Source organism: Phodopus roborovskii, unplaced genomic scaffold (genome assembly GCF_943737965.1).
Source record: "Phodopus roborovskii unplaced genomic scaffold, PHOROB, whole genome shotgun sequence".
NCBI lineage: Eukaryota > Metazoa > Chordata > Mammalia > Rodentia > Cricetidae > Phodopus > Phodopus roborovskii.
Genome location: NW_026126586.1, coordinates 3836471 through 3852328, shown reverse-complemented (window position 1 = coordinate 3852328; position 15858 = coordinate 3836471). Strand labels below are relative to the sequence as shown.

The 15858-nt window shown below is 48.3% G+C and overlaps 1 protein-coding gene across 2 annotated transcripts in view; it reads right to left on the bottom strand.

Moving 5' to 3' along the window:
• Daam2 (dishevelled associated activator of morphogenesis 2) overlaps nt 1–15066 on the bottom strand; it is a 43772-nt gene extending 28706 nt beyond the window's left edge. For both annotated transcript variants that reach the window (XM_051204210.1, XM_051204211.1), the window contains exons 1-8: nt 14841–15066; nt 12978–13067; nt 11090–11164; nt 10542–10636; nt 6288–6621; nt 5320–5430; nt 1722–1825; nt 69–135 (exon numbers count right to left, since the gene is read on the bottom strand). In XM_051204210.1, the coding sequence (XP_051060167.1) occupies nt 69–135; nt 1722–1825; nt 5320–5430; nt 6288–6621; nt 10542–10636; nt 11090–11164; nt 12978–13067; nt 14841–15008 (1044 nt within the window). In that variant the 5' untranslated portion in view covers nt 15009–15066. The remainder of the gene's footprint in view (nt 1–68; nt 136–1721; nt 1826–5319; nt 5431–6287; nt 6622–10541; nt 10637–11089; nt 11165–12977; nt 13068–14840) is intronic.
• Nucleotides 15067–15858: the final 792 nt, after the last annotated feature.

The following is a 15858-nucleotide window of genomic DNA, read 5'->3' as shown; positions in this document are numbered from 1 at the left end:
GGGCTGACTTCAAGCACGGGATCTGGAATGGCCGTGGGGCTTTCCGAGACCCCATACAGGTTCCTCACCATGTCAAACCTCCGGGCCAGCTCCAGGTCATCCTCATTCCGGACCATCTCAAAGAAGTCTAAATGCCTACACAGGTGGGGGGTAGGTAGGGATGCAGAGAAAGTGTTAATAAAGCCAGGACATCCCCAGTGCGGGGTTCCAGACCCTTCAATATCCCATTGACTATCTGAAAACTTTATTCAGGCGAGGCTAAGGCAAGACCACAAAGAGGCCGCACAATATAAGCCAGCCCCATCTCCTTGATAAGACGTCATGGTCTCTCTTCAGGGTGGTCGTGTCACAGTCCAGCCACCACACATCCACATTTCTCCGCTTGGACACTGTTGACTTGTTAGGTACAGTTGTCCTTGGTGATGGAAAGAAGCTGCTTTGTATGTTCCAGGTTATTTGTCTCACCCCTGACCTTTACCCATAGGATGACAGTAGACTCCCCTCTCCGCCCCAGCCAACCATCATGGATCAGATATGCAATCCCAGCCCTCAGGAGGATCATAAATTTGAAACCCATCTGAGCTATACATTGAGTTCCAGGCTAGTCTGGACTATAGCATGAAGCCCTGTTTCAAAAACAGAGAAGCTAGCTCCCAGTGCTGCCAACCCCAAGCACCTCTAGGCATTGCTAGGTACCTCCTGGAGGATAAAATCGCCTACTTTCCTGGACCACTGTCTCCTATCCGTCTTCCCAGTGTTACCATAGTATCTCCAATTTAGTCCTCAAAGCAAATCTCTGCTTTATTTTCCACAGAAACACTGGCCCCTTTCCACATCTAAACCATCAATTCTCTCCCCTCCTCCTTTTCCCTCACCTTGGGGTGTGTGTGTGTGTGTGTGTGTGTGTGTGTGTGTGTGTGTGTGTGTGTGTGTGTGTGCGCACGCACGTGCTACATGCACATATGTATTATGTGTTCTTTTGGAGACCAATGGTCAGGTGTCCCTTCTGTCTCTCTCCGTCTTATTCCCTTGATCCAGGATCATCTCTCACTGAAACTGGAGCAAGGATGCTGGTGGCTACAAAGCCCCAGCCATCTTTCTGTCTCCTCTCCCACAGTACTGGTGCTTCAGGCTCCACGCAGCCAGAACTGCCTTTTACATGGGTGATGCAACTCAGTTCCTTGCACTAGCATAGTAAGAGCTCATCCTTGCTGAGCTACCTCCCTGCCCTGTGTGCTCTTTTCTAGAACACCCAGTGCGATAAAGTGGCTTACACAAGTGAGATAGAGCCAGTGCGGCTCACTGGTGACACACAAGACATGACCACGCCTTTTGCTCATCGGGGTATTTACAGCATGCATTTGGGGTGGCGCAGTTCTCTGTAGAGCTGAACATTTGGCATTCCTGTTCCTCCAAAATTCAGAGTATCAGCAGTGCTCTCAGCGACAAGGTTGAAAACCAAAGGGTACCCCTATCTATTATGAATGTCTCCCAGAGGGTTGTCCTTGACTGATGCCACTGGACTCACCTGTCTATACCATCGGGGAGGGGACAAGCAGGCCAGCACGGGTTCACCTGCCACACAGCGCTGATGCTGAGCCTAGGCTTCCCGTGGCAGTTGGTCCCCAGGGGAAGAACAGCCTTCTCTAAGGTCCTAGCCACCCCCATCGAGAGGAGCCGTCCCCACGGTTTATGGTGGGTCTGGGTAGCTGATGCCTTACTTGTCCAGGATGGCGTTCTCATGTTGTCGGAGTTTATCTATCACGGGCTGGATCCCCAGCATCAGGAACTCATACCGGAGATGTAGGCGGAATTCTAGGTTGTCCTGAGGGTCACCAAGGGAAGACCAGACTCAGTGGCTCATCTCATGTCCAAGAGAAATACCCAAAGACTCTGTCGCACCACGTCAGCCACAATCCCATGTCACGTTGTGCAGCAAATTCATCCAGAACCACTTCCAGAGACTGCCTGTAGCCTCGCTGTCTCCCTAAAGCCAGCCTGCCGACCAGCTCCTGTCCACACCCCCCACTTCTCTTCCTTTCACACCCCCCCTCCCCGCTCAGTGTTTGCTGGCCCTCCGGTATCAACGAGTAGTGCCGTAAAACAACAGAGCAGGAGGACTGGCTATTCCCACGTTCCGCTTTCTAGTTGTGTGCCCTTGGAAATGCCTTTGCTTCCTCATTCGTAAAGCTGACTTAATATTATTTATCTGTGGGACGGGTGCGGTGCTTTGAGTGTAACGACCTCCATAGGCTCATATACCTGGACGCTCGGTCCACAGTTGTGGAACTGTTTGGGAAGAAGTAGGGGGCGTAGCCTTGTTAGGGAAGGTGTGTCACTGGGGGTGGACTTGAGGTTTCAAAATCCCGCACCATTCCCAGTTAGCACGCTCTGCCTTGTGGTTGTGACACATAAGTGAGCTCTCGGCTTCTGCTCCAAGGCCATGCTTGCCTGCCTCATGCTGGGCTCCATACCACGATGGCCACGGACTTACCCTCTGACAGGGTGAGCCCCAGCAAACCGTTTCCTTGGTCAGGCATCTCATCATTGCATAAAAAGGGCAACTAAGACAGGGAGTGGGCGATTGCTCTGACAAGCCTGGCCATAATGGTTTTCGGACTGTGTGACTTTGAACTTTCTAGAAAAGTGGTTGGATTCTGTAACAGGCCAGGCTGGTTGCCGCTTGGAAGTCAATAGTGCTGTGAACAGTGTGGACCATGGAGAAAAGAACAGTATTAGCAACTGGCTTAGAGACCATCCTTGTGATGTTTTCCTCAAAGAATGTGGCTACTGTTCCCCCTTGCCCGGGGGATCTGATGGATTGAAGAGTTTGGACCAATTCCACTGGCAGAGGAGATTTTAAGACAGGTTTTAGAATTGACTCTCTTGTGGTTATTAGTGGTCACTCTTATGCAGGTCTACAATGAAAAAGAGTGGAACAAATGGAAATACAAAATATACAATTTGAGGAAAAAGGAGCACCAGGACATTTAAAGTTGGGGCCAAGGTTTGTGCTAAAAAAAGAGACAAAGAAATAGAATAAAAGACGTGGTGTTTTTCGGGGTGCGACCATACCAGTTTGTGGTCCTAAAATGCACCGACAAATCAAACCTTATGCAAATGCACTTCTAAAGCTTCCATTCCAAACAGGCAGCCTAACTTGGCAGCATCCCCATGTGAAGCGTAAGGGGTTATGGAATCTTCCTCTCCAGTTAAGGAAATCCACTAAAGCTGGGTGTGTGGGAGGAATGTCCCTGTAAGGAGACCCAGAGAGGCCATTGCGTGAAATGTGAAAGAGAAGCTCAGATTGCACTGAAGACCCCGAGATGTTGGTCATGCCGGAGTCTTGGGATGTCTGCAAAGACAGCTGCAGCCCAAAGGGAGAAGTGTGCCGCAGCCAGTAAAGCTGCAGGGAAGAGCCATCTAGTCCCTTTGACATCTGCTATAGAACTACAGGGTTTGGAGTTTGCCCTGCTGGCTTTTGGTCTTGCTTTGGTTCAGTATTTCCTCGTGCCGCATTCCCCCGTTTTGGAATGGTAACATGTATTCTTGCCATTGTATGATGGAAGAATGTGGTTTGCCTTTTGATTTTACAGGGGTGATAAAAATTAAGAGAACCCCTTGATTCTCAGAAAAGACTTTGGACTTTTAAACGATGTTGAGACAATGAAAGACTATGGGGATTTTTGAAGTTGCACTAAATGCATTTTCTGCTATGATATGGCCATAAACCTATGGGGCCAGGAATGGAATGTGCTGTTTTGAAAGAGAATGCCCTCTATAGGCTCACACATTTGGATGTTTATTCCCGGTTAGTAAAACTATTTGGGAAGGGTCGGGGGGGTGTGGCCTTGTTGGGGTGTGTCACTGGGAGTGGCTTTGAGGCTTCAGACACATTCCCTGTCAGGTCTCTTTCTCCTTCCCACTTGCTGATGAGTTTGCAAGCTCTCAGCTAATGTCCCTGTGCCATGCCTGCCTGCCTGTTGCCAAGCTGCCCACCATGATGGTCACGGACTCTAACCTTCTGAAACTGTAAGCACAATAAACTTTTTCTTCTATAATTTTCCTTGGTCATGGTGTCTCATCACAGCAACAGAAGTAACTGAGACGATTCATGTTATTAAATTTTTCTTGGCACTGTATAACTACCAATAGGTCAGGGAAGATGACAATCTTAAGAAGCAGGTACTGACAAAAAGTCACATGGTCACCATTTTAGGACTAGATTATTCCCTAGAGTATCTGATATAATTCAGGTAATGACATCGGTGTGTGCGTGAACACACACGCACACACACGCGCACACAAGCATACATGCACACACATACACACTTACACAGACATACACACACTCACATACACTCACACTCACACACATACACACACTCACATACACACACTCATACACATACACATATACACACACTCACATACACACACAATCACACACACACTCACATACACACACACATGCACACACACACGCATACATACACATACATACTCACACACAGACATACACACACACTCACATACACACACATGCACATACACACACACACTCACACACACACACACTCACTCACATGTATACACAGGCATTCTGGCAAGAGGGAGGGAAGAAGAGAGACCATTAATGGCTCTCTTGGCTCCTTTGAGCCTTTGGGTTGAACTCAGCTGGGACATTTGCTTGCCTTAGAATCTAAGACTTCAGCTGTTTTCAGGTTTTTCTAATATTCCTGTCGTAAGGGACTGGGAATCCCATTCTGTCCCCAAAAGAAGAGAACCATCAGCCACCTTTACTAACCCTCCTAGAACATGACTAGCTAAGCTGGAAAGCATTCCAAAAGTGGGTCTCTCTAGAAAGAAGGACTAAAGGTTTCTCTCTCAAGAAGAAGTTCCACCCATCGAGCCATCCCCTGCCAGCCTCATTGGGGATTTGTGCCTGACTCACAATGCACTATGCTACTGCCAAAGGAAACTACCCAGAGCTTTCTGGGGCTTAGACAACACTCCAAAGAATAGTGTGGGAAGCAAAGTCAGGATCAGTCTCCAACAGTACAGTGAACCGCCACTGATAAGATGGATTGTGAGTCCCAGACCATCTGAGGCCTTGGTGGAATGAAGGTAGACTCACGCAAGCTGTCCTCCCATGGCCCCAAGAGGGAAAAGCAAGAGACTCTAAAGATATCTGAGGATGACCATGGCAGCAGTGGTCACACCAACCAGATGCCTCCATCCTACTCCTGGTCATTTGCCGAGAAAGCTCTCAAACTCACATACAACCTGAGGGCCAAGAGTAAAAGGAGGGGGCCTCACCTCTCCAGCCCCAGCGTTGAGGACAGCATTGATGAAGGACATGATGGCTGTCTTTAGGTTTACCTCATCCCGGTACCGACCCAAACTTCGATCCAGCTCATTCAGCAGTGTCTAATGGAAGAAAGGAACAGTTGGGAAGGAGATTCAGGATGCTATCAGAAAACCCTGTTCTACTCCCCTGCCTGGTCATGCCTCCCCAGTTTATGGGGCCCACCCCAGCTCTCCACACTCAAGGCTTCCTGCTCAGCCCTCAGGACTTTGAGTTCCCTTGCTGCTCTCTGACTCTGCACCAGCCATTGTCGGTCCCTGGCCATTCCTACATAGTCCTCCAACTCCGTGGATGCTACTTTTAGTCGTTTAGCATCCTTTGTAAAGGACCAAGGGCAGCATTCTGCCCAGGATAATAGATCATCTGCAAACATATGGTGCCAGATCAACAGCCTGGCTCATAAACTATAGGATTTGCAATGTCAGGTCAACGACTGAGATTTAATCCAGGCACTGTGCTCAGATCAGACAAAAGAAGGGAGCCAGCATGGCCTGAGTTCCCAGGCTGGTCCTTGCATGGTTGGCACTTACCCAGTCCTAAAATCTTCACCCCAGCAACTATACTCAATTCGACAATTCTTGCCTGGGCTCCTGTCATGAGGCAGGTGCTGATCTCAGATAGCTAGAGCCACAAAAATATGAAGTAACCCTGTATTTCAGTCTCAGGGACCCACAGTCTAGTAAGAGGACAAATCAAATCTACTTTGAAAGCCAGACCACAGCTCCAAACACACAATTTCTTATGTCTTTTGAGAGACGCCTTCTAGGTCCTAGATCTTCCTTCCTTCCATGAGTGGACACAGCCTACAAGATGTCCCTTCCCTTCAGGTTCCTTTACATGGTTCTCAGTCTCTCAACCTTATCCCATGTCACCCCTCCCATCCCCAGTTGATGGCCCAACCCTCCAACCCATTGCCCACCTGGAAACGAGTGCGCTCAGCTGCATACACCTGGTAGTGTAGCATGGCCTGGAGAACCTTCTTGTGGCCTCCAGGCACAAGGCACACTGCGCCCAGGATTTCCAGTACTGCCACCTTAGTCTTGCTGTTCTCTGTGCGCAGGCTCTGTGCAATGGTACTGATGGCCTCGGGCTGTGCCAGGACGTGCGCCCGCCCCTGGGAGTTGTTCATCAGAGCCTTGATGCAGCCGATGAGAGAGGTGTGGATGCGGCTCTCACAGGTGGCGTGATCCATGCTCCGGAGGAAATTCAGCAGACAGGTCAAGCCTTCCAGCTCGATGAAGCGGGTCACAAACCTGATCCAAAGCCCAAAAGGAACTTCCTAGTTTTGTCTTCCACACACGTTTTGCAAATAGCTACTCAATACGTGCCGTTCACCATGCTCCACCCACAGCTGCCTCCTGGCTCATTTATGAGTTTCTCCATAGGCCCAAAATTTCATCCTTTCAAAAGACTCAGTTCAAAATTTCTTTAAATAAAAACTTATCTTTACTTGTGTTTGTGTGTGTGTGTGTGTGTGTGTGTGTGTGTGTGTGTAGGTGCCTAAAGAGTCCAGAAGAGGCACTGGATCCCTGGATTTGGAATTAAGGGCAGTTGTAAGCCATCCAATGTGGGTGCTGGGGACAGAACTTTGGTCTTCTGGAAGAGCAGAAAGTGCTCTTAACTGCGGAGCATCTCTCCAGTCCCAGAGTGTTGAGCACACAACACAAAGGTCCTTGTACCCACAGATCTCCAGGAAAACCAGGAGTGTTAAGCACACAGGATTGCCCTCTTAAAGGAAGGAAGTAAAACATGTCCTTCCTCTGGAAAGCTGTGTGTGTGTGGGGGGGATTGGAGGTGACTGACAGCCTGATGATCTTCTCAACTGTTGGGTCACTCCATATCAAACTCTCACAGCCAGGCCCAGAGGTGTCTAGTCATCTAAATGACCGTCACAGCCAGGAGCTCCCCAAGCTCCCACAGCCAGCACCAGAGGTGACTGGTGGCCCAAATGACCTCAACAAGATCCGTGTAACTGAGACCAGGCCAGACCGTTCCCTAGGCCCCTAAACAAGCACAGGTAGCCTATCTCCAGAACCCATCTTCTTGGAGGAAATGACATGTGCCCTGAGTTAAGTTTCAATGTAATTACAATTCTTCACGCATCAGGATGTTTTACACTAGGAAACTTTTCTCCCCCAAATTATACTCTGTTTAAATGTGTAGGGAATAAACTTCTTGGCATCAGAGTCTCTTGAAGTTTTAATCTAGGTTGACCGAAGTCCATCTGAACTGAGTTTTTCCTTCTCACCTCCTCCAGGTTGATTTTTTTCCCTCTCCCTGTATGTCTAGACCTCCAGGGACCGCCTCCCCCAAAGGACCTGCACTTTAGTTTTATTTTATTTTTATGGTGTGTGTGTGTGTGTGCACTCGCGTGCGCACGCACGCTCTGCATGTGGAGTGAGATGTTAATGACAGGTGTCCTCCTCTGTTGTTCTCTGCCCTGTTTTCTGAGACAGGGCCTCTCAGACTGGCTGGCCAGCAAGCTCCAAGGCATCAATTACCTCTGCTTCTCAGCACTGGGGTTACCGATGTGTGACTTCGAAATGGGTGCTGTGATCTGAACTCAGGTCCTTGAGCTGGTACAGCAAGCACTTCACCCACTGAGTCGTTTCCCCTTGTACTTTCATTTGAAATACTGTGTACTGTGGTAATATTCCCACCGAAAGGTCCAAGTATTGGAAATTCAGCCCCCCAGCTGCCAAGCTAGTTTTGGGGGTTCTAGAAACTTTAGGGGATGGGGGTATGATGGGAGATGCCATTATGTATATATGTTTCTCATACTGGTTAATAATAAAGCACTGTTGGCCAATAGGAAAGGAAGATAGGAGGGACTAGGAGACAAGGAGGAAATAGGAAGTAGTAAGGAGGAGCCAAGATGGAGAGTCAGGAGAAAGCAATGTGCCGGCCGGCTCCCCAGTAAGAGAAATATATAGATCATCAGAAATAGGTTAATAATTAAGGCAGAGCTAGCCAATAAGAAACAAGTAACCAGGCCAACAGAATTATATCTAATACAGAGTCTCAGTGTGTTATTTGTGGCTGGCGCGGCGGCGGGACAAGACTAGGCAGCGGGAGGAAAAACCTTACACCCTACAGGGGTAGCTGGAAGAAGCGTGTCACTCCAAGGGTATGTAGTGCCCTGCTCCCATACTCTTTCTCTCCCTCCTTGCTCACTGTGAGGGGACCAGCCTCGGGCATGCACTCCTGTAACCATGGAGTTTCCATTAGCACAGGCCAGAGCCAAAGCCGAGTGACCATAGACTGAACCTTCTGAAAGTCCTTCCTCCCTTCAGTTGCTTTTCTTGGTTCTTGGCCTCACCCTAAATTTGCCTGTCACTGACTGTCATCTGCGTAGCTAAGATGGAGGGATGGATGAAGCCTTGATGGTAGTCATTATAGTGGGTCAACCTGAAGACTGGTCTCTAATCAGACTGGCTTTGGGACATTTATAGACAGGTGACAAGAACGCACTTCAGCGTGGGGAGGCCGTTAGACTCAGAGTCAGGGGACCAAGGCTGGAAAGTTCTTTCCATGAGGTCCTGAGAAAACACTTCCCTCCATGCTTAGCATCACAGCCATTTGGCCCAGCCACTCTTTAATCTGGAGTCTGTATTCCCCTAAAGAGCCTCCCGGAAGCACTCCCTCAGAGTCCCAAGACCTCTCAGGGGAAAGAGAATCACGCTTTCTTTCGTCTTGGATAACCTCTAACAGAGAACTAGCATCCCTTCACGGCGACTAGGCTACCAACCACAGGACTGCTAGCGGGATCCGAGACTTTGTCACCACAGATAAATCAGCGCTACTTTCACATCAAATTAGAGCTGTTGCAGACACCTGAAGAATATCATTTTCACCTGCTGGTCCTTCAGTGCTACAATGCTAACCACACTCCCACTGCCAACTCTCACTACTCTGGCATTCAAAGGCACATTTATTGCTATCGCCCGCATTTTTTAATATTTGTGAGGCTGCTTTAATTGAATTGGTTTATTCTTCAACTCTGTGTGTTTTATGCCATTATTTACAGCCATCACTGCAGGAAGCAAGATTTTAGCTTTTATCTGTGCGTCTGTGGCACATCTATGGCAATGCATTAAAATAATAAATTGCAGAGACTTTAATTTAGTAGCATAATTAAGGATCTGAGAAAATGGCCATGAATTGAGTTCAGAACCACTATTTATAATTAATATGTAAATGTGTCCTTATGGATTTTATGTTGTGTAAATATCAACAGAGTATGATCTCAATTGAAGTTAGCAATATGTATTTTTTTTCCCTGATTGTATACTTTTCCGTATTGCACATGATTTCTACAATGATGTCATGTGATATTTAAAATCAGAATTTTACTAAGGGGAATTAAAATGAACTTTTGATTATATACTATCTTCATTATGCATCATGGGCATAAAGTAAGCTCAAGAACATACCTAATAGAAAGGCCAAATGTTACAGCAAAATGTAGAAAAATAATTGGGTAATTAGTGGTATATACCAATATAATGTTTAATACCACTTATTTAATCAGTGGTTGATATAATTTAAAATATAATCACAAATAGGTCTGATAACTCATTCGCAAGATTGCTGAGTATTTAATAGTTGGTTTCTCCGATGTTAGAAGCCACTTCAAGCACACTACTGAGAAGAAGCCAAAAGCAAGAAACTCTTGTGGCTCTTGGCTGCTGCTGGAGCTCCACTGTGGTCTAGGAGGGGGGAGAAGTATTCCGTGGCCAAGCACTTTCTTTCCTGCTTGGCTCCTACTCTAGATGGCTAGAGCACACCCTTAGACTCCACATTGCCCCCTAGTGTGTGGAGGATTTCTCAACCCACGCCTTCCTCCTACCTCTCTGAGCTGTCATTGTGCCCTCTCTTTCTCAGAAGGCCCTTTATCATACACCGCCTGCACTCAATTCCTCTTCTTTTCAGAATGTCTCGGGACCCAAGGCTTCCCACGGCATTTCCCCTCCTAGCCACACCCTCCCTGCAACCCACAAGAGAAATGGGAACTGGAAGCAAAGAAGATGAATTGGACCTTATGGACCTCTGCGTGTAACCCAGGCCCATAGGGCCAGCATGGAGCAGAGCAGCATGCAAGGCTTCAGATGACAAAGCCACTGGGAAGGGCAGAGAAAGAAGCAAGTGATCGAGAGGGCACAATCCAAGTCACCTCATGGGCTGTGTCCGAAGGGCTGTCTTCAGGTCTTCTACAACTTGGTTCCTTGTGTCTGTCTCCTCCTCATCAAATTCATATAGGTTCTGCATCTGAGGCCCACAGGTAAAGTGAGTAGAAGTCAAACTGAGCTGTTTGCCTCCCCCCCCCACCCCCGGGAGGCTTCTGCACTCCCAGGGTGCCTTGCCTGGGGAGCGCACCCTTGCTTTGGGAAGGGCAAGGGCTCAGAGGATGCTTCACCACTACGATAAACAGACTCTGAGAGGACCAGGTTATGGCCTGTGACTTAATTTCCCATATCTAGGAAATAGAGGGAATTACTGATCCAGGCTGTTTCCCAAGATGTGTGATGTCTAACTGGGCTACTATGTGTTAACTCATTGATGACCAAGGAGGTGGATTGTGGAAGATCTCAGAATTACTGGAAAGCTGCTGAGCCTTAGGGAGCATGGCTCTGGAGGGCAGGAAAGGTGGTTTGGAGTTGGGGGCATCACTGCCTTCCTACACCTATGTGGGGGCAAGGCAAGAATAGAACAGACACTTACCGCAGCCATGGAGTTGATACGTTCAATGTAGTAGTCGGGCCAGCTGGTTGCCAGCTTGTTGGGGTCCTCCTGCTCCTAAAACATGAAGGTCAGACTCAGGTGTGTCCATCCATGCATGACCCATGGGACACATGTAGCTATAGATGTGGCCCAACACATTAGTAGTGACAGTGTTGTGCCACAATGTCAAAGCGTTGGGTACTTCTGGAGGGACAGATCCATAGGCTAAGACTGAAGCATCATTGGCAGTCTGTAGAGGGATCAAGTCCCAGCCCTACCCACAGGGACAGGCTGTGGGAGCTGCAAATCCTTCCTAGGTTGCTATTTCTTCCTTGGTGACATATTGACAATGAATACAGATTTGTATGACTGACAAGGGAAGGCAGAACCTGGGCGGGGTCATTTTCAATGGACCACATGTGCAAAACAAGCATGTTTTCCTGCTACCTCTGTTTTGCTTACAGTTAATAAATACCATTTTATGATTACTGAGCCTCACAGAAATGAATATTTTTATGTCTTCCATTTGTGTGTGTATGTATGTATGAATGTTCGTGTTTGTGCAGGTACAGGTGCATATGGGTGCACATGCATGTGTGCACACATGTAGGTGAAGGCCTGGGTGTAACCCTGGTGTTGTCCCTCAGGCCCTGTCCGTCATGTATTTTATTTTATTTTTTTATGATTTTATTTATTTACTATGTATACAGTATTTGGTCTGCATGTATGCCTGCAGGCCAGAAGAGGGCACCAGATCTCATTACAGATGGTTGTGAACCACCCACCATGTGGTTGCTGGGAATTGAACTCAAGACCTCTGGAAGAGCAGTCAATGCCCCTAACCTCTGAGCCATCTCTCCAGCCCCCCACCTTGTATTTTGAGACAGAACTCTCGCTGGTCCAGAGTTCCTTAAGGAGTTTAGGATGGCTAGACAGCAAGCCCCAAGGGAACCCACCTCAACCTGCCTCCCTACCACTGGGATAATAAACGTGCTGACCACCACACGTGGATTTCATTAAACGGAGACTGTGGACCACACTCAGCTCCTCATGCGTGTGCGCTTTATCAGTGAGCTCTCTCCATCCTGCTTGCTTTAAATAAAAGTTTCATTATTGGAGATAGTGGTTTGAATAAAAAATGCCCCCCCCCAGGCGTGTGCATTCAGACACTTGGATCCCAGTTAGGGAGGTTATGGAACTTTTAGGACATGGAGCTTTGCCAGTGTGCCAGGAGCAGGCTTAAGAAGGAAAGTGACCTTCTCATCTTAGCGTCTCACTGACCCTGACGCAGCCCAGGAGTCTGGCAGGTGCCTGCCCCATGGCTTTCTGCAGTAGAGAATCCTAGTTCTCAGAGAGGAAGCCCAAGAGAATAGGGATGCTTTTCTTGCCTTTTTTAAAAAATGAGTTTTATTGGTGTGGGTTTGTATGCAGGTGTATGTGAGTAGCGTGCTAATATATGAGTGTGCGTATGTATGCATGCATGCACATATGGAAGGCAGAGGACACCTCACATACTGTTCCTCAGGAGCCATTCACCCTATTTTTTGAGATAAGGTCTCAATGTGACCTGGGAACCCCACAACTCAGCCAAGCTCGTTATCCCACAAGGCCCCAGGATCTCTCCCTCCAGTGGGATTACAAGCATGCATCCATTATCTAGCTTTTTTAAGTGGTTGTTGGAATTTGAACTCAGGTTCTCGAGTTTGCATAGCAAGTGCTTTCCTGACTGAACTCTCTTCCTAGACCACACTTGGTTTTTCTCGACGGTTTGCTCTCACATTTAGTGTGCACCTAAGACTATCTTTTGCATGAATTAAAGAAAGAGCGAATGAATGAAGAACTGCCCCTGCCCCCTGGGGTCCCTAAGGTGGAGGGGGGGGGGCGGCACCTTCTTCTTGCTGCAGTAGATCTGCCATTTCTTCTCTGGTGGTAGCGCAAACACAGCCTCTCGGTTTTTGTCTGTGAGGTCCAACTCATCCTATGAAGACGAGAAGAATCGTGCCTGAGTATGAGGCTCTACAGGGCCCCCCCACCCCCGAACCCCTCCGAACACCCCCAAACTACTCCGTAGCCTATGCTCCTCCTTCCTGAGAGCTCACACACACCAAGGCATTTCTTGTTCTGTGAGAAGCACTGGCCCAAGCCCTCGCCTCAGCGAGTCCAGCTTCTACCCAGTGCTCCTTTGCTTCCTGCCCACACTCCTTGTCTTTGTAAATCCCCTTTCTGCTCCAGGCCACCCTGTTCCCACCTTTCTTGTCTTTGCTTTGCTGTTCCCTCACCTGATGCATCCCGTGTATGCTTGTCTTTATAGTCTGCTAACACCCTAGCTTAAGGCCTGACAGAAGAGGTCCCATGCCATTAGATAGGCTTGCCTCTTTCTCAGCTCCTCCCATCCCTCTACCTGCCTATTGAGTCTCTCCTGTGAATTTTCCTGGCTCCTTCAAGCTAACCTTGGCCGGAAAAGCTGAGCCAGAGAGATGAGGACCAGAGCCTGAGCAGGGGGAACTGGACACCATCCTGAAGGAGGCGCTGACATCGATTTGCATACCTTCTACCTTAGGGCTCTAGGTGAGGCTGTGAAAGGCTCAGGGCTCCACCGGGCTGGGTTGTACTGCCTGAGAGGCAAGCCTCTGAGGTTGCCATATTTCGGGGTCATTGTCTTGGATATTTTTATACATCCTCTGGAGCTGAACTAACAGGCAGTTGTAAATCACTCAGTGTGGTGCTGGGAACCAAGCTGGGGGCCTCGGTAAGAGCAGCAAACGCTCTTAACCACTGAGCCATCTCTCCAGCCCTAGGACTTTAGGGAGAACATATAAGATTTCTCCTTCCCTAGGTCAGAACTGTTAAGTAGAAATATAGTGGGAGTAGCATATTTTAAAATGTTCTAGTCACACTAAAAAAAAAATTAAAGAGGAAAAATAGATGAAGTTAATTTTAATGTTACATTTTATTTCAACTAATATACCTAAAATATGACCATTTCAATGTGTAATAAATGTAAAAAAATATCAGTGATATATGTCACACTATTTCTATTTTTTTTTCCTTTTGAGATAGGTTCTCTTGTATCTCAGGCTAGTCTGGAATTCACTATGCAGCTAGGATGGATGACCTTGAACTCCTGCTCCTGCTGTAGGACAGGGCAGTATATACCATACACTTTAAGATAATGCTTATCAGCTTGCCTGCTTTCGAAATTAAACAAGTCTGCAGATTTAGTGACAAGGAGACACTCTTTCATCAACCTGTTCTCTGCACAGCCCAGCCAGGTAGAGGCAAGACCCACCCACCTCTGCCTCTGTGTTCCTGGTAGTCATCTCCCTGTACCAGGGCTCTCGGGGTCCCCTGGAGAACCCCACTTTCTGCTTACTTCTGAAATCAAAGGCTCCTACAGAAATTCCAGAAAGCAACTGAGAGAGATATCAGGAGTTCTCAATGTCTCTTTCCACAATCTGACCCCTTCTAATGGCAGTCAGGCTGGTGTAGCACCAGATGGTCCAGAACTACAGGGAACTGGAGGTAGATCTTTTGTCCTGGGGACCATTGGATGGTCCATGTCATGAGTCTGCCTCAGTGAGGGTCTGTTTCCTCTGCAAGGAAGGTGCTTTGGAAGGTGCTACCTAACCCCCCTGAGAAGAGCTTCCTGGAGCGGAGAACTCAGCACACAGGCTTCTGGCCTCTGCCCTTCTCTGCTCTCTGTCCACCCTTTCCCCATCATCAGAGTCCTCTCAATCCTTCCCACACTGACCACCAGCTCTGCAAAGCGGACGTTGAGCTCCTCTGGATTCGGGATGGGACCGGAGAAGTCCAGATACTGCAATGGGTTGCTGTCCCGCAGGTCGATCTCGGGGAGGTCACTGCCTCCAAAGCAGCAAAGGAAACCTAGGCCATGGTGACTTCTCTTGCTGAGAGCCATGGTCACTGCAGGCTGGGATGGTCAGCAGGCAGCTGTGTTAGGTCCTCATTGGCACAACCTAGGAAGCAGGACAGAGAGAACGGGTGGTCATGGGAAAGAGCCAGACAGGTCGGGACAAAGGCCGTCAGAACTCTTGTCACAGAGCCTATTGGGGGCCATCAGCTCAGTATCGAAGGCCTGTCCCTTCTCCCACAGACTCTCTGCTTCTTCCAGAACCTTCACCTGAAGTTACTCAGCTGGCCTCAGCAGACTCGCAGGTGTTTGGTGACCTGGACATTTCCCCCGTCCCTTTCTTTGTCTCTAGAGAAGTGAAGGGGATGATAGTTACATGTGACCTCCTGGCTGTCAGAGCTGGTGCTTAGCTGATGTTGAGGATATCCTAGGAGTTCACTGGCCCCTGGTAGGTCAACATATACCAAAGTACAACGCTCTGATCATTTCAGGGTCAGGGAGAGCAGAAGTCAGCTATTAGAAGAACTCTGAGCTAATTATAGGCCACAGCTCCATCCAGAGAAGTAGACGATGGAAAGACCCCCCCTCCTCAGCTCTTGCTCACTCTCTTGTACTCAGGCGTGCTTCAAGTAGCACAAAATATCCATAAGGCAATGGCTCACTCCTCCACTGTAAAGGAGACCAGTGCCCTCCACATGAGGAGAGCTGGAGACTAAACCCCAAGTCAGATGAGGCTGCCCTTGGGATGGTACTGAATATATTCAGGGAAATCTGGTCCCATGTGCTTTTCACAGCCACCAAGGTCAGAGGAGAGTTCTCTGACCAGAAAGGGGGCTGATTGATGGGTTGGGAAAGGAGGGGTTAATTCATTGACTTGCCACTGGGGAAACCACACTCA